The sequence below is a fragment of the Pithys albifrons genome, chromosome 2 (genome assembly GCF_047495875.1).
Source record: "Pithys albifrons albifrons isolate INPA30051 chromosome 2, PitAlb_v1, whole genome shotgun sequence".
In the NCBI taxonomy this organism is placed as follows: domain Eukaryota; kingdom Metazoa; phylum Chordata; class Aves; order Passeriformes; family Thamnophilidae; genus Pithys; species Pithys albifrons.
Window position 1 is genome coordinate 88,577,259 of NC_092459.1, and position 18,760 is coordinate 88,596,018.

At 40.6% G+C, this 18,760-nt stretch overlaps 1 protein-coding gene across 2 annotated transcripts in view; it reads left to right on the forward strand.

Annotated features, from left to right (window-relative positions):
- Positions 1-1,328: 1,328 nt before the first annotated feature.
- The window catches only part of PLB1 (phospholipase B1), an 82,184-nt gene continuing 64,752 nt past the window's right edge, over positions 1,329-18,760 (forward strand). The window contains exons 1-13 of one of the 2 annotated variants that reach the window (XM_071577060.1): positions 1,329-1,725; positions 5,503-5,540; positions 6,663-6,726; positions 7,212-7,270; positions 9,618-9,649; positions 10,519-10,562; positions 11,592-11,676; positions 12,191-12,242; positions 13,410-13,496; positions 13,973-14,035; positions 15,310-15,392; positions 17,818-17,896; positions 18,538-18,642. In XM_071577060.1, the coding sequence (XP_071433161.1) occupies positions 1,677-1,725; positions 5,503-5,540; positions 6,663-6,726; positions 7,212-7,270; positions 9,618-9,649; positions 10,519-10,562; positions 11,592-11,676; positions 12,191-12,242; positions 13,410-13,496; positions 13,973-14,035; positions 15,310-15,392; positions 17,818-17,896; positions 18,538-18,642 (840 nt within the window). In that variant the 5' untranslated portion in view covers positions 1,329-1,676. The remainder of the gene's footprint in view (positions 1,726-5,502; positions 5,541-6,662; positions 6,727-7,211; positions 7,271-9,617; positions 9,650-10,518; positions 10,563-11,591; positions 11,677-12,190; positions 12,243-13,409; positions 13,497-13,972; positions 14,036-15,309; positions 15,393-17,817; positions 17,897-18,537; positions 18,643-18,760) is intronic. The other variant, XM_071577055.1, reaches the window with a different exon arrangement.

Consider the following 18,760-nt stretch of genomic DNA (forward strand, 5'->3'; position numbering starts at 1 on the left):
CCTGCCCATGTGCTCAAGAGCTCCCTTGCAGCTCAGCCCAGGCAGGGGAGCTGCTGGCTGGTGTGGTGTCATACTCTGACAGTGAATAAGATTTTAAATTTTCATTACCTTACTGGTCAAAAAAGCCTGGGTGTCAAACTGGGTTTAAGGCTGTGAGACCCCCAAGTAGAATGAGCTCATCCATCTCAGGCTTGAACATGCTGTTGTGTCTGAGGTGAGTAGCCCCTTGTGCTGGTGAGGTCTAGGGTATGTTCTTGCTGGATTGAGGTTGGAGACTCGGGCTGGAGGAATGCACTCCCTTCTCTGTGAAGATTCCTCCTTGCATGTTGTTCTGAACAATAACTATTCATATTCAGAATTAATGTAATATTCCTGGGTTTTGAAAAGTGAAGTAAGCATAAGATTTACCTCCAATATATACCTTCAAAGAATGAAAACATTTCTGTCATGATACAACAGGAAGCCAAAATAAATAACAACCCCTTTGAAGGATGGGTTGGACTGCCTGAGTTGGGTGTGTTAGTGGCTTATTTAAGTATTTAAAGCTATTTACTTAAACAGACTGCATTATTCATGCAGGAGCTCAGTCTGGGTGTCAATGAACTCAGAAGAAAGCAAAGGTCACTGCTGTTTTGTGTGAGAACAGCAGGCTGCTGCTCAGAGGTTTGATCCTGACACTGTAATTGAGGCATAGTGCAGTCTCACTGCGGAGTGTTGTACCACAGTCTAGCTGGGATTTCTGCACGCTCTTTGACTGTGCAATAGTGACTGAGCTACTGTAATAGCCTCATAGCAAGAGGTTTGGAGACCTGTGCAGAATGAGGGCAGACTTGCTGATCCTGCTTGTCAGCCAGTGCTCTGTCTTGGCAAATACCAGTGAGGGAAAATCAGCCAGAAGGAGCTCTGCCTACATCCCATGGGCTGAAGCTGTAGGGGTGGTCTTCAACCTGCTGTCAGGACTGGTGGTACTCAAGGGCTTGTGCTATTTCCCTCAGTGCCCCTCTGCTGCTTCTCTCACTATCAAGGAACTTTATGGTTTGAGGTGAGAAATCACTTACATTGTCTTACTTTAGAGCAGGATTTCACAGCACACCCCTCTGGCAGATGAGCTTAGGCTTTTGGAGTTTCAATGAGTTGGTGGCTCTGGAGTTAGCAGAAGAGAGACAGGCACAGCGTGTGTCCAGTTGAAGGTAAGAAAGGAGCAGAGGTAGGGGAGGAGGCAAAACAAAGAACACAACCCTCCTCTTCGGGTGGGTATGGGCTATTGCACAGGGTTCAGTTGCCCTTGTTGCCTCAGGAGCAGAGGCTCCTTCCCTCACTGGTAGAGGCAGGCTAATGCCAAATTAATGTGTTATGTATTGCCTGGAAGAGCCTTGACCCTGCTGGAAGCTGACTCAGGAGATCTTGGTCCTTAGATTTGCTGAGAGTTCCCCTGCAAAATGGCCAGCAGTTTCTGAAAAAGTGAGGAAAGCTGTGCCACTTCTTTGACCCTTGGATGGGCAATGAAATATCATTGTCACTTCACTTTCCAAAGGTAGAGGCTAATAAGTTTTATGGCTGCTGAGTTATCAACTTTTAAGGTATAAAGGAGAAAAAAAGAAGAGAATTTCCTTCTTCACAGCTTTAACATCTAACAGACAGCACTTCAGGATTATCAGTTTGTACAGGTGCTTACCATGAAGCTATTGTTAGGTGTATTGTTCCTTTGGTTGCTCTCCTCAGAAGGTAAGTTTTGAAAGGCTCTTTGAAAATTTGAGTTGCATAGTATTTGGGAATCTCTATTTTTAGTTGTTGCAAGGTGGGTGTATAGCAGGAGTTTTAGAAGCAGGATTAAGAAAATCTGTGAGTAAAACTGATCTTCCATGTAATTTTGGGTATATTTAATCATTTTTTGACCAAGATGCATGGTTTGGTTTGCACTGTTCTGGGGACAGACTGTGTCTTAGGCAGGTACTAAAGCTTTCTGGTGACAAAAACACCATCAAATAATTAGACTAACAGTGAGATCTGTGCCAAAATGATGCAGAATTTTAAGCAAAGGACAAAGATTTTCTCTGAATTCTTCACTATGAATCACTATCTTTAGTGATAGAAGATTATGTGATTGGCTAGCCAGCATCCTGTCATTCAAGGCACTGTTGTTCAGATTTCTGCGTTTCAGAGTAGAGGGAGCCTTTGTTCCCTATAATGGGTCTCTGCAGTCCACATTTGGTGCCAGATGCCAGTTTTGTAGGTGCTCTTGGACTGAAAATGCTGTGTATGTTTTGGCTTTATTGGCTCTACACTTTACTCTCCCCCTGAAAGAAAATAATAATAAATAGTAATACTGCTTTATCTTAACAGTAGGCTGTGATGATAAATATCTTCAGATATCAGGTGCTCTGATAACCAATTAGCTGTTAGGATGTTTTGGTTCCTTAAGTAATCAGAAGAAATGAGAACATCTGAGCTTTTTAATTTAGAGAAAAAGGTGCATGGAGGCTGTGGTTTCTCTGACAACTTGACTCAGGAAAAAAATGTTGATTGGTAGCAGCCTGTAAAAATTATTTGTTGAAACAGAATAGTTATAAGAGCAAGGGAGGAAGGAATTAGAACATTTCTCCAAATATTTGGGGGAAATTTTCGGAATTTTTTTTTTATATTGAGAAAATTGAAAATACAAGTTAGAATTATTCAACAGTAGAGTAAGGGAGTAACTAGAATACTGGGAGCAGCAGGAGTTTACAAAGTCGTCCTATGGAAAGCATAAATCCAAAACAAACTAATAAAATTGAAGACATTAAAATTTAATCAGCCAAGCGAAAAACTAATCTGAGGGGAATTAGAATTATTTTTGAAGTAATGTAAACCAATAAATCCTTTTTCAAATTCATCTGAAACATGGAGTCTGTAGGGCTGACTGTTGTATAAAAGAAGGCTGAAACCTGACAATTTTGTTTTTCTTTGATGTCCTTTGCATAACAACTTAAAAAAGGCCTTGCACTCTGAGCCTTTCAGCACAAGGGAGAAGAGGAGTAGCAGTCAAATCCTTGAACAAACCAATGACAAATAGTAAAAGAACTGCCAGGATTAGATGATATCCACCCAGTGGAGTGGGCCAGGCAGAAATATGAACATGTCCATTGTATTAACTTGATGCTCATATTGATCTGTGTTGGGATGTGGGCTCTTCACGTATTCAGATCTGGATAAGGGGGTGTTCAGTGTTGCTGATGTGAAAATATTCAGGATGCTCAAGAATGAGAAATTAGACTAAGTTTTCCCTTTATGTATTACTTTTATCTAAGTGTGTGCAATGCTGAATTCTAAAGAGATACTGCTTGAGCCCAGAACATAGTCGTCTGAAAAATCAGTGCTAGCAACAGTCAGAGACAAATAATTTCAGGGTGCAGGGAGAGAGCAGCATAAACCCCACATTCCTGCTGCTGTGTACAGGGTCGTGGTTCACTCATATCTTGACAGTTGTCTAGACTTTTCATCTCAAAAAAGACGTGGAAAAACCTAGGGGAGGATAAAGGGGGAGAGTGGTCAGACTTATGAAACAACTTCAACGTGAGATCAAAATAGACCAACTCTTCAGCCTGGAAGAAGAATAATGGACAGGCATATGATAAAGACATGCAAGCACATGGAAAATGGTAAATTTTGCAGAAATAGGGGAATGACTACTCTTTACTAGAACAACAAGAAAACAGGTCAGGTTATTAACAAAATTAGGGGGCTTTTTTTAACACTTATTTGAGTGATGAAGCACCTTTGCCACAAGACTTGTGGGAAGACCAAACTGTGAAAGTGTAAGAAAAACAAATAGGCAAATCCATGGACAAAAGATCTTGGCGAATTCTTCCACATTAAGCAATTGCTTGCTCAGGGAGGACAATAGCACAGGTAGCTGGGAGTATTGAATGTCAAAGTAAAACTACATTTTCTTTGTTCTTTGCCTAAGTATCTGCTTTGGATGTTGTCAGAGGCAGAAACCCAGATTAGATGGACTTGCAGGCTGACACAGTAAAATGGTTCCCCCACTTCCCTGAATCCTGGAAACTAGGATTGGATTCTCTCTCTCCCCCAGTGTAACCTGGAGATCTATTTTGAAATATAGTTGAAATTAGTGTTTAAAAATTCTCAGAGATACTGAGTTTCTGCAGTAGTTTTGTGTAATGTAGGTGAGTCCCTCATTGCTCCTGCCTCCAGTATTTCAAACAGAGCTGGGTTCTGGTTATTGCCCGGAGTAAAGCATCATCAAAAAACATGGATTAAACAGGCCGGAAATTTTAAATAAAATGTCACACAACTGTCAGACAACAACAGTCTCAACCTTTTACCAACCACAGAAAAAATAAAGTAAATTTGAAAATGCTCATGTCTGAAACCCAAGTGGCAAAAATAACTTATGCATGGAAGTTGCTGACAGTTGCTGAATACAGTCACGTACTGTGGCACAGGAGACAGGCTGAGGTGGACATGGGGAGCAGCATGGCTTCTGTCACCCCACTGACCTCTGTATGCACAGGTGACTATGTCCACAGAGGCTGCTCAGAGCTGCCTGATTGTGCCAGGCACGTCACCTGGCAGTGTGAGCACTGTTGGCTGCCCTACCCTCAAGGATATCTCACCTGCTGGGCTGAGCTGGCTTTGCATTTACTCTGCCATTGACATGGAAAGAAAGGTGTACAAACCAGAAGTACTCAGCAGGGCTAAATATTCCAGAAATAGCTCCTGGATGTTAAAGAACAATTATTCTAAGCACAGCAAGGCTCTCATGAGACTTGCTGGATTCTGATGGCCTGAGTGCAGAAAGCAGGGACAGCTGTGAGCATGTTTTGAAGTTCAGCTGACCTGGGCTTTGTGGCTATCTTTGTGAAAATGTTAGGATAAACCAAAATCTATATGTATAAATCCAAGTGTATACTCAAGGGAAGAGAATGTTTACTGAAATAGCTACTGGCCTGACTTCTGGCTCCAGAGGCTATTTTGTCTGCCAACACTCTCCACTAAGCAAAGAAATCACAGCTGTTTCTGTATCACTATGGCAAGCTCACAACAGTGTGATGATGCTCCCTGACTGGGGAAGATGTAGATTAATGCGAGTTGCTCCTTTCTAAGAAGTTCCACCTTGCACATGTTCAGATGTCCCTAAATTTGGGCAGAATAAGACTACAACAATATGTGGAATGTGCTGAAGGGCAAAAGAGTTAGAGAAGACCTATGAAGAATGAGGTTGAGGAGATCCACAAGCAGTTTAGCACCTGTGCCTATGAATTCATTGCATTACATTAATTTCAACAGATTTCACCTGCTTATAATAACTAAAAGGTTATTCTAGTATAGCAACACCAAAAAAAAAATGTTTGTTGAGATGAACCTCACTTTTGGAAAGCAGAGCAGATGAGAAAGGTGCCTCCTCTCAGGGTTCTGTGTGTTTAGGTATATTAATTCTTCTGAAGCTTTTTTCCTAAGGTAAAAAAATATAGCACAATTAATTCTTTTAATGTTTTTAAGGTAATGGAGATGATCTGGAAGAAAATGGGAAACTGGAGGTAAAGTATGAGTACAGCTTCTTTTTTTTTCTATTTTCAATACCTATCATTACCTCTCAGGCTGTTGCTTCCTCTGAGTCAGGCAGAGTGAGAGAAAGTACAGCTTGGTGCCCTAAACTGCTTCTGCAAAGAGTAACTGCAAAGCAAGCAAGTAGGCAGTGTGCTGGTGCAGCTGCAGGATTAAAGTGCCTAATCAGGAAATAAGGTTTTCTCCGAGCAACATTTGTTATTAGGTTGTACATCCTGTGTGTAGGTCGATTGTGGTTAGCACTTGTTCCTAGATGCTCTGTTGCTCTTTTATAAACACAGGATTAAATTCTCCCTTGCTCTATAAGGGTGCAAAGTATGTGCACCATTAAAGTCTTCCAACTGGGCATTAGGGAGCGTGTGGGGACTGTGGTGGCCCTTGTCACAATACAGATTTCACTTTTATGTAGTGGTGATGATCAGTTTAGCCAAACATGGCCAGAGTGATGAGGGAAGCCCTAGTCAAGTCACTCTGGGACAGGGGCTTGTCCTTCCTGTCTCGTTAAAGTACTAGATGTTGGGCTGTACCTACAGTAAGGATGTAGGATGGCATTAAATAATATTCCTAGTGCTACTGGGCTTTCTTGTGCTAAGTGAATAACATCACATGCATCCTGGCCTTCTCTGATCACCTGGCCAGGTGTTGCTAGTTGTTAAGAAGCCAGAATTGGTTTTTTCTACCTTTCCTGTTGCATACTGGAGATACAACTTTTTTGTTGTGTCCACTAGTTCCCCCTTGGCACATGAAGATGTGTGCAGTCACTGTCCTTATTAACTCTTCCAGATTAAACACTCACTGTTTGTAGCAATGGATGTAAGAGGATGTGTTCAGCACATTTCAGTGTTTGCTCAGGTCCAGTTCTGTGAAAATTGGTTAGAAAATGGAGCAGAAAGTGTCAAGTGTTTGAACAGTGGTTTGAAAACACATCTGTCTGGATCTGTGTTCCCATGTATTTCTAACAGAGGAGTAATTGTTCTTTAAAATTGTTTACATGAGTAAAAGCTTGGTTCTGTGTGAGAATGGAGCCCATAGGAACCTTTCTTCCACAAATTTCCTGGTTAGATCTAAGCAGTATTTGTTTGTTTATGCCAAAGGCTCTAAGGAGGTTGCAGTATTCATGTGAGCCCACAGCATTCCCTGAAACCCCTTCATCTTCAGGTTTGTGTTTGATACTGTCATTGCAGAGCCTTTCTCTCCCAAAATTACTTGAGATTTGGCTGGGACAGAAATCAGCTGTTTGAGGGGATGAATGTATGTGGAATGTGACTGAAGTGGAGCTAGACTTTATAAATTCCCTGGGTTTTTTAATCTATTCATGATTACTTTTCTGCCTTGAATTCTTCAGCTGCTAATTGGTAATGGCACTATTATTTAAATCATTCACAGCAGTGTTTTTTTTATTTTTTCCTGCTTGATGGTTGAACATTTCAGTGCTTCTAAACACCCAAAGTATTTACTGAACACCTGAGTAAAGTTTCTCATGCTCTCTTATTTAAACCCTGCAATCAAAATGATCATGATGAGTATAGACTTCTTACATTTTAGCCAATTTTGTTGTGTTTTGTTATACTGGTGAACGTAACTTTCTTTCAAGATTACTGTTTGGGGTGGTTTTTTTAACTTGAAATCTTTCTTTTCATCAGTTCATGCTCTAAGGCCAGCTGACATTAAAACAGTTACTGCAATAGGAAGTTTTCAAAGAGTAAGTACAAGCGGGAAATGTGCTGAACGTGACCCATTTTCTCCACTGTGATGATGAACTGAGTTGATGATGTAGTTTGGGGTCTCAGTTAGGGTGTTCAGGACTTGAATCTTTCCACAAGCATCAAAGACTTCTGGTGAATAAATGACTGGAAATACCTGCTGTTCAGTGTTCCAGTACACTGTGGGTCTAAAAATAGCCAGCTACCTTCGTGCAGGAGGAAATGTGATCACAGTGCTCTTGCAGAGAACCATGATATTTGATTAGAGTGCCTGGATTTTCCTAACAATGACCATAACAGATTGGATAACTGGAAGCAAAAGCTGAGAAAATTCACACTGGAACAAGTACAAATTATTGAGAAATGAAGTAGATTTCCCATGTAGTTGAGTGTTTTCTGTAGAGACTGGCTTCCTGTCTAGAAGTCAGAAGGTCTACAAGGATTAGAGATTTGCTTCTGATGTATAGATCCCTGGGTAAAGTCCTGCTGTTCTAATCCAATCTGCAGCCAGATTTGAATAATCTTTACTTGTCTTAATATTTGAAAGTGTATATCTGACATAGACTTGAGGCCCAGTTAAAAGTATTTTACCTCAATTACCAAACTTTGAAGAAGTGTAGAAATGCCTGTACAGCAAAACTTGACAGCTATTGCCAGGTCTCAGCTGTGAAAAATAGGGGAGATTCTCCCTTATCACTAAACAACCTTCAACTTTGAGATAGTATTCATTAAGATAACATACTTTCCTATGTGAAAATCAGCACTCCTGGACTTATTGTAAATACCTCTTTCCTTTGAAGAAAATAATTGTTCAGATTGCAAAGTGTCTTAGTTTGAGGGAAACCAAAATGTTTACCAAAACCAGAGGATTCCTCCTCAATAACTACATCACTCCATATTAAATTTTTAAAAAAGGAACTTTAATTAGAAAATGGTTATAAGAAGGATAATTGTTCATAACTTTTATATATATATATATATATGTAGATACAGATATAACTATAAACAGACCAGAGCAAACTACTCCCCCAGCACCAAAATAAAGAACCCAAAAATAAAACCCAGTAGGTTCCTCCTGGTGCAGTTATATTTGTGACAGTGTCAGTGTCACACCTTAGCTGGCTGCGAGGTGAATCCTCAGTCTTTTCCCAGTGAGGAGGCAGAGACAAGGGGGCAAACAACTCAAGTGGTGCAGGATGGAGCCTTTTTCATGGGGGAAAAGCAGACTCTCTCTCTCCTTGTCCTTTGTTCTAAAAGAAGGAAAACCTGGGAGTTGAGGAGTGGTGATAATTTCCAGGAATCTCCTTGCAGTCCAAGTCGGTCCCCAGGAAGAAAAGGTCTGCAGTGTGTCCTGAAGCAGCTGTGACCCTCCTCTCTCTCTCTCTCTCTCTGAAGCTCAGGGTGCCCAGAGATGGAAGGGGAAGGGCAAAGAGCAGAGCCAGAAAAAATGGTCTCACCAGCTTAGCAAACAGTGGCTCCTTTTCTGCAGCTCCCCAAAACCGAAAGTCAAGACAGCACACAGGAGATAAAACCTCTCCCACCCTCAGGTGCTGGGGTTCTGTTTCTCCCCTCCAACTCACCATTCAGTTGGAATCTGAAGTCATCAGCCATCTTTTGTCCTCAGTCCTGGCACTTCAACACCCAATCCTTTGTGTTGATAGGGAAAAATTCTCTGAGGGACTCCTCCCAACACCACCTTCCCTTGTTTGAACCTTTAACACAAAGGTGCTTCACCCATGTCAGAGGCACGGCCCTTTAGAGTAAGTTTTCTTTGTACTGATGTCTTTGTTGCTTGTGGATGGTGCCACAGAGAAACATAAATTATCTCGTTCTAAGGAGTGTCTGCTTTCCTAGAGCAAGCATCTCTATCACTGTCTCCTCTTCAGACTCTCTGAAATCAGTGAAGTTCCTCTATTGATGTTAAGGGTTTTTTTTTACAGACACCATTCTGGCTGAGTGCCATTCAGGTAAATTATCTAAGTGACTTCTGGTCATGTCCTTTATTGAAAAGGAGTAGAAATAGATCCAGAGAAATTTGGTTTAGAACAGCATTTCATTTGGTGGAATTTTATTTCAACTTGTCAAACTTTATTTTAAGCCATATGTAAAAAATATAATTAATGAAAGCAAAAACTAAGAAAATATTACCAAACTATGAAAATACACTGTAATAAGGAAGCTCTGGAAAATACTTTAAATCTGTGAGTCATTACAACACAATGGAGAAGAATATGTAGAAAAAAATACTACCTATAACAGGAGTGGAATATGGTAGGGAAACAGCATATGTAGGTCTAATTTACACTTTGCTGCTTAATGTAATTCTTATTGCTTCCTTGTTCACAGACACCAGGGTCTGTTGAGGATTTACTTCAAAGGTAATAATAAATTGTTAGTATTTACAAGTGGCATTATACTGATCTATACAGTATCACAGTGCAGGAGTTAGGCCCAAGCAATTCTTCCTATTGTTTTCTAGAGAGGAGGAGAAATTTTACGTAAAATATAAAGGGTTTTGAGACACTGTAAGTTTTTCTATCCTTAGATAACAGAAATTCTTTGTACTTATGCAAGGTAACTACCTTAGGGTTGCAATAACCTTGATTAAGAATCATTGTTACATGATGAATACTAGGTAGTAAGTATCCTAACTCACTAGTTAGAGACCAGAAAGCAGGGATTTCAAAATAAAGAAAGAACCCAGGAATCCTGATATCCTGTCCTCTGTTGAACATTTTCCTAGTGCTTAATGGACAACCCTTACCCCATGTTCTTCTTCCATGCCCCCTTAGCAAACCTAAATCAGTGAATGAACTTGTGGATAAACCTTGTAGTTGCAAGTCTGTGTAGCTCTTGAGTCATAGCATTCCAGAGGAGGATTTAGCCCACAGATAAACTTCAGAAGGCTATTTTTATGGTTGCATAAACATCTGTGTCCACTTGTATGTGGGTGTACACAGAGAGGTCCCTGCATCACTTGTACCTATGCATAAACACAAGTACTGCAACATTCAGAGCTTACAGAGACACAAAAAATGAAATCTGAGACTGTGTTCTTACTCAGCAGTAGCTGATGACATGACAGTTTTGGGGGAAAAAAGGCCCCATTCGTACATTAAGCAGCTGCCATGAATACACACTCTGAAATGTAGCATAACTAATAAGAATCTGAGGCTGTGCTGTAATAGAATTTTTCTTTAAGAAATGAAATAACAGGAACTTCCTGTTTTCTCTTCCCTTTCTATAGCACAGGAAAGAGCCTCCTTGAAGTAAGCGTGGAAATTTTAGCAGGTGCGTCTTGCTGTCACACTCAGAGCTCAAGCAAATTGATTTAATGGCTCTCTGGCAGGAGCTCCGAGGCTCTGCTGGGCTGCAGAGCAGGTGCAGCTCAGGCACACTGAGGGGTGTAAAGGAAGCCTGAGGGATGGTGTACCTGGGGCACATGAGGACAGCCAGCCTGAGTTATCTCTGCTGGCTCCAGAGAGACTGTCTGGGTAGGTAAATTGAAGTAAAGAAGGGGTGCTACAGACTGCTGCAAGATTCTTAAATGCCCAGCATGGGGTTTTGGGCTGAGATATATATATATACACACACACACATATATATATATGTGTGTGTGTATACACATACCTCCATGATGCTGTCTCTGCATGTGTGTGCTTGCTGCCCATGCTAGCCAGGGGAAATCCTGTGTGGGTTTGCCTGTCCAGTGCTGCCATGTGTTTAGGATTTACACCGAGGCTACCATAGATCCACTACATCTGTGAATTCATCCTCTATCAGCTGGTTCCAGCTGGCTCTGAAGGCAGCTTTTACTTCTCTGAAGGGAGGTGCAAGTAAAATATTCAGGTCCACTGAAATGCTAAGTAATGTATAGTTCCAGGGTCCTCCCCTCCAAATCATCTTCCTCGTGTCTTAACTCCTCAGTGTCACCTCTGTTTTCCTGTGAAAGGCGTTTAAAACCTGGCAACTCATCAGTGCTGCAGGAGGCTGCCTCTGGGTAGCCCTTCCCAGGAGCGTCATTTCTGGTTGCCCATATTTAGGCCCACCTACAGTACTTGTGGCTGACATGAGAGATGGAATGGGGGTTTCTGCCCTGAGTCTGGAGGCAAACTTGGACATCAAGCCTTCACTTTAGAAGGTGAGAAGCAAAATCAGGAAGAATAGCTGCAGAGAGCCTTGGGCATACCTCTCATGTTTGCCACAAGATTGTCACAATTTACATTTCTGGCTGTTTTAGTTCTGTTGTGTTTGTAATGAAGTAGTAGAGTAGCAGTCCATTGGATGCAGAAAACACCTAACCTGTGGTGTGTCATTCAGCTCTGATTAGCAGTTTTAACCCCTCGGTCCTACACCTGTCCCCTCTGCCTGACACAATGGGAGCAACATCAGATGGTCAAGCCAGGTAAGTCTGAGGGGCTTTGGGCTGGGCAGTAGATTTACCACTGGCAAGATGGAGGATGGAAGCCTTTGGTGCTGGAGCACTTCACAGGATACTGAATGTGTTCAGTACTGGCAGAGGCTGGACAGACACTCTGTTGCTCAATTGCCACCTCTCAGAATCAGGAGAAGCAAAGCCCAGTGTGCACTTTGGGATCTGGATCACCTGACTTAACATAAGATCTCTTCTTTATAGCTGCAAAACAAATCTTTCACTCAAGTAGGATTAGAGGTGTGCCTGCCAAGCTGTGCCTGCTGTTTTCACCTAAGTGCACATGTTTGAAAGTGAGATTCGTGAATATGAGCTAATCACCCCAGGTTCTCTGTGTGGCACAGATGTCTAATCTTAACACATTTGGGAGAGAAAAGATTAATCCAACTTGAAGCCTTAAATGTCGTTTGATTTAATGCTAAAAATCAGCCACGGCTTTACCCTTACTCATGCTTTCATAGTTTTTCTCTTTCTTTCTGCTTTTCAGAGACCTCCTGAATCAAGCTGAAGAAATAGTGGAACTTATGAAAGAGGATCAGGTTTGTTCAAAGCACAGGAAAATTAATAAGCATAGTGTTGAAGCAGAAAAAGGCAAAAAAAGTGATTTAATAGTTTAAACAGCGCTCAAAAAACTTTTCAAAACAGAAAACGCTATTTCTTGAGGTTAGCAGACTTTGGTCTTTCTGTGCCTTTCAAGTACAGAGTTTCGTTCTTGAAAGTATCCTACGTTGTTTGTGTTTGTCAGAGTGGCTGAGCTTGGTAGGGAAGCCAATATGTTTATTTTCTACTGGCTAAGGATGTGAGACCTCTGCTACCTACATTCTGTAACTATGCCAGTGTTTCTGAGAAGCCAAACCAAAATAATAATTCTTAGTATTTGCCTCTTCATTTGCTTTTTGGTGTTTTAAGAACATATTTTTTAAAAGGACAGTAAAGGCCTAGATAGGTTTTGGCTGGTGCTAGTGAGAGACTGAATTATCACTCACGGCTGAGTGCTTTGTAAATCCCATCCTGAAGTTTTAAGCATTCATTTTTCTTTTATTCTTAGCCACGAGGCATGTTATTTTGTAAAACTCTCTTGATATAATGGGAAAACGTAATTGCCAATGCAATCCTGCTGTTGCCTCTTTGCTCTATGAGGAGCCCATCAGGCTGTTTATATGTGGATTTAGGAAACGTTTTTGTGGAACGGTGTGGTTCTAACCAGTGCTCTTCAAAGGATTGTCGAGAATTGATTAAAAACACAGCACAGCTGAGCAGGGCTCTAGCTCTCAGATTTTTATCTCCAGTTTATATCCCACTAATGTGACCCATTCTCAGCAGTTCAGGAACATTAACCCTGTCGATAAGCTGCAACTGTGACATAAAGAAGCAACATCGAGCTTTGTGCTAAGCTGTTCGTGCCCAACTTTTCCAATAGAGTCTCCACTGCAAACAGCAATTTGAGGCTCTATCCTGAGCTTTTTGTAGGTGTGCACTCAGCTTTAATTGCAGCACTCGCTGCCTAACCATCCATTTGCTGTCTCCTCTAGGGAAAAGCTGGATGGCTTGTCAAATGGAAGGGATCAAGATGGTCAGGGATGGACTACTGCTTGATCTTGCAAGCTTGGTCTTGATTTAAAGCTGTAGCAAATCATGTGCAAAAAAGGAAGACAGCAAACAGAGCTACTATCATGCTATTCCTTTATTAATTTTTTTATTCACAGATGATTGATTTCCAAAATGACTGGAAACTGATCACAGTGTTTTTTAGTGCTGAAACACCATGTTCCTCCTGCGCTTCCACGCAACTGGTAGGTGTTTTGTGGGGTGGTTTAGCAGACAAGGCAGATGGTTAAGACACTTTCCCATACTCTGCTCTCTGCCAGAGTGAACCAAAGCAATAGATAGGTCTGGGATGTTGAAATTATTTTATCCAGTGACATAAGCTCCTGGCACACTGTGTTTTGTATTTTTATACATCTGTACTTAATTTGCCATTCCTAGTATGAGATGCTTTAGTAGAGCAACTGTTTCCCACCTTCAAGTATAAAGAGACTTCTTTTTCTCCCCCCTACCCCTGCCTTTTTTTAATGTATGTCAAGTTGCCTATTTATAGGCAGTTAAATTAGTTCCATGTTATTGTTGTTGACTAAGGCTGAATTCAGACTATAGTGGTTCTCAATAACCCTTCAGTACACAGCTCAACACACAGCGTTTGTGACTTCCAGGAAATGGATAACTTTGTTTTTTCTTCTGGTTTTGATGGCATTTCTCATCTCATTTACAGAAGAACTGCACACTGGAAAACCTGGAAGAACTTAAAACTGTCTTGGATTTTTTGTATAAAAAGGTAAGATGTATTCATCAACCCTGACTAGCTGAATCCTTTGCTTATTTTTCCAGTCTCCCTTGCTAGACTAGGGCTGGTATCACTCTTCATGTGGGTTAGAACACTAGTCTCATTGACTCCAATCCACCTGCTTCATTTGTTTTCACCAAGTATGTTACTCACGCTTTTGAAAAGCTGATGCATGCAAACAGAAAGAAAGGATGGGTAACTGCTCTATTTTGCAACACAACTTGATGTATCACTCAGTCTTTGGGTTTTTAAAGTGATTTCTATGAAAAATGGAGTACACCTCTCTAGGTCTGAAAGTCATGTTTAATGGGGCTGTTGGTGAAAATAACTGATATCTAATTACTGGATGCAGAACAGGTAGGCAGTATGCAGGCTGCTTACTACCTGGTGATGACTTTGACAGACCAGGGAAAACACACATCAAAATAAGTATAATGGATCTTTTTTTCCTATTATGTGTTCATTTTAAGACCTCAGCCTTTCTAAAGGTTTTCTAGCTGGCTGAGCTAAGATTTATCTGTTTATCTAGGATGGTTTCTTGGAAGCGTTCTGCAATGTGTCTTGGTCAACTAATGAGTAGTAGACTAGACAAGGATAGATCACTACTAAAGCAGACTATAAACTGTTTATCTGAATTATTTCAATAGCATCTTCCAATAATTTCATTTTGCTGCATTAAGCCCTACAGTGTATTCTAAACCTGCTGCATTTTGATTGCATCAGGTCACAACTACTCATTTTTCTCCAACTGACTTCAACAAATGTGTATGGGTAAGGTTCCACCCATGCATTGTCTTCAGATTCTCTCCACTGTTATTTCTAGGATCTGTTTATGTGCACTTGTAAAAGTGAAATATCATCATGTAAATGCAAAGCTGCTTTTTGCTTGGGGGAGAGGTGGGGAGAGTTGCATGAGTGCTTGTGCTATACAGCATGTTTCCTCCCCAGTTTTGCATTGGTATGTTGCCACAAAAATGGTAGTTCCTAGTTCATTTGGGTTCAGCTTAGTTGGCTGGTGGCCATTTTGGTTATGTAAAATTAATTGCTATGTCTCAGTCAAAAATCATGGTCACGAGTACTTCATAAATGATGACCCTAGAGGGCAGGCATAGGAGCAGAATTCAGGGCAGAATTGGTAAAGATCATTGATTTTATGCAGGCAGAATCCCCAGCTTGGGAAGTTGTAGACATGAGTTACTGTTATTGCTACTCACTGATCTTTAATTGCAAATACAGCATGATTAATTTGTACTTTATTACTGCAGGTTCCCAGGGCCTTTGTAAATCTAGTGGATTCCACTGAGCTCACAACTGCCTCTCTTGCATGCCAAGATTACAGTAATGCCAGGTAACAGCGTTCTTTAAATTTCTGACACTGTCTCCTTTTGGTTTTCAACACATAGTTATGTGTATGTATTGATTTTGTAACTGAGCTAGAGTCTTCTGAACAGGTTTTCTGCCCTTGATACAAAAGTATGTAAAAGATTTGAAATCTTCACCTTTTTTTCTGATAAACTGTCTCTGAAAGGTGTTTTTTTTTTACAAGGTGCTTTTAATCCTGTCAAGTTGGCTAGCATATTTAAGTAGTGGGTCGGAGTGAGGGCAGAAAGAGAAGGCCTCAATGCTGTACAAGTGCTGTTTGCCAAGAGCCCAAGCATTGGTGTGTTATCAACGGTTTTAGCCAAAACATAGTATGGGCTGCTAAGAAGAAAGTTAACTCCATCCCAGCCAGACCCAGTACTGAGATTACAGTCATGAGAGTGCACAGTCTAGCTACTCTGTTTTTTATTCAGTGCCACTTTTGTGTTCTGCAGCTCTCAAGTCAAAAGCTCTGTAGGCACTTCAAAAGTTTGTTTCTAGATATCAATGTTCATAAATGAGTAACTGATCACAAAGGATGTTGTTAGGCTATTGGAAAGCTACTACTTGAGTTTAGGATATTGTAGGATGGAGAACGTCCAAGTTGTCAGTTCCTTATGGTAACTGCATCCATCTCTCTCCCTTTCTCAGCACTTTGTAACAGAAGTGTGCGTGGTTTGTCCCGATTTAGTATGGAGTAGGAGTGTGCACATGGGCAGTTACGCTGGAGTAGTTTACAGCTGATGAGATTACACTCCGTCTTACTCCACAGTAATTTTTTTTCCTGTGCTCGTGGCACAAGACACCACATGTACAAATATAGTCATCCTGAAGTGTTTCACAAGCTCTGCATGTGTACAACCTCGAGACGTTCTGATGGAATGGGGGAAGAGGTCTGGCTACTTCGTAACCATGTACTTAACAGCAAGAACAAGCAGAGAAGAAGCTTTCCTTGTCAAAAGAGACTGCATGGAGCACTCTGGCTTATTTCCTCTGCACAGGCATTAAGGGGAAAAATGTGAGAAATTGGGAAAAGATGGGTTTAGGACAACAAGGGTTGTTGTGTTGAAGGCCTGAAAATAAAATTAAATAGATCTGGGGTCTTTTTCCTCTGAGAAATTTTTGTATTTCCTTTTCCCCTTAAGGCAATTTGCTTTCTCATTGTCAGCATGCTGTGTTCATAGCTGTGTTTATCTGGTTGAACAGTTCCATCACTTTGCCAGTCTTATAATTTGTTGTTTGGAAAACTTAGCCTTGGGCACAGAACTCCCAGATAAGGGCCTCAGCTCTTGGCTACTATGTCCTCATTTTGAAGGGTGCTTTGAGAGAAAAGCAGAAGCCCACAACAAAATATGAAATTTCAAGAGTGTAAGAGGATAATAGTTGGGGTTGGCACTCCCAGTCCTGTGTCAGTACTGAACTTCAGACATTGAAGTTTGGGACGTAATAGCGATTTAAAGTTCCTTCCTCTATTAGTTTCTTACTAACTAGGAATGTCTACTGTAAAAGTGATGCATGAACCCGGTTTTTAGGCATGTAACTCTCTTCATGTATTTTGAGAGTCTTCTGTTAGGCTTGGGTAAGATTCTGGTCCTGAGTTGATACTTCTTGCATTCCCCAGTAGTGATAATAGATAGCACTTTAACAAAAAACACTCATTTTATGTGTTTAGAGTTCTGTGAACAGAGTCTGATCCTGACACATACTTATTGCTTATATCTACAAACCACACACAAAATGTCACAGATTCCAGTCCATTCAGGAGTTTTCAGCTGAGTATATCTTTGCTGGAACCTGGCTGAACTTACATGTATCTTATATTGTTCCTGTCTACAGCTTTGGGAGCAGTAAGAGTTCTCTAACTAGCTGCAAAAATATGCAGTGTGCACATCTCACCTTGCAGGTCAGAAATTTGGTGAGATTTGTTAGCCACCTGACACCGCATGTATCCTTTAGCATATATAACCTTTTGCAACAACGAGTTTTCATCCACATTTCTAGATGCAAAATACTAAGGAAACTTGATTCCAAATACTAAGGAGAAACTTCTGTGGAAGTATATATTTTTTTTAATGTTACTGTATGACTGCAGAGGAGGCAATGTTTGAAAACTAGTGTGGCTGCTATTTCAAGTTTGAACATGTTGCTAGCTTGTGAGACCCTGTGCTAATCCAAGTCTGGCATACTTGTCATCTGACTAGGCTTTCAAATCAAGAAGTCATCCAAAATTCTGGACATGGAAATATTTATAATTCTACATTTGCATCAAAAAATAGACATGTTCCATGTAGCTTTCTCTACTTATACAGCAATTTAGTCTTCAATACATGCTTGCCAATGGCTTAAAAACATTCATGCTGTATTTTTTATAAAAAACTTCATGATGACTTTAATGTTTTTCATTCTTTCTGCAGCAATCCAGGCAGGAATCAGTGCAGTTGTGTTGGTGAACCCTCCACATTAGATGATAACATAAGGAGGCCATTCTACCAGGTGTGGTATCTCTGCATTGTTTGGCTCTCAATTGCTAAACATGTCTATTTGTTTCCCAGACTGGACTGAAGTGAGGAGTTAAGGAAGGAATAGCAGTAGGAAGTTGAGTAGCAGCCTTTTTTCTACATATCCATGACAATCCTGATCCCTTTTGTTACACCAGGAATACTGATAAGTTCTTTCTCTACCTGTGTGATCTTAGTATCTCTTGAAGTTTTAAATGGCTATTATAGTTTTTGACAACATACAATTTGTCATATCCCATGAGAGAAATCATCCATCTTGTCCAGTTACCTGCCACATGATTTAGAAGAGGAAAACTTTCTATTAAGACAAAGACAATTCTGCTGGAATTCCTTTTACATGTCAGGGAGGTAATAAATGTGACATTTGTTTGCCTTGCTAAGCTTGCTGCCCTTTCAAAGAAAATGATGATAAACCAATGTATCTTTCTCACAGTTACAAGGATTTTCCAGTTGCTATCTAAGAAGATTTCATTAAATTGTTCTCTTTTTTCTTGATTACACAATTTTAATTTTGTCATTTATTAGGGATGAGGATAATTTTAATTTACCATGAGCCCTGATGAATTGCATATCTATTAGACTCTATCTGTTAATACTTAATGGTTGTCTGTTTAGGATGCTTGGGAAAAATTACTCAAATCTGAGAGGTTTGATCAAAGGGATGACTTCACTGTTGTTCTTCAGCCTTCTCTCCAGGAAAGAAATCTGCTGCTCAGACTGGTGAGTAAACTCAAGTTGCACTCCTTCCTTTCTGGTTTGTGTCTGCTGAGACTGAATGCAATGTTTAGCTGACTTTCCTCTCTAGGCTGTGTGTAATGCTAGAAGACAACGGTAGTCA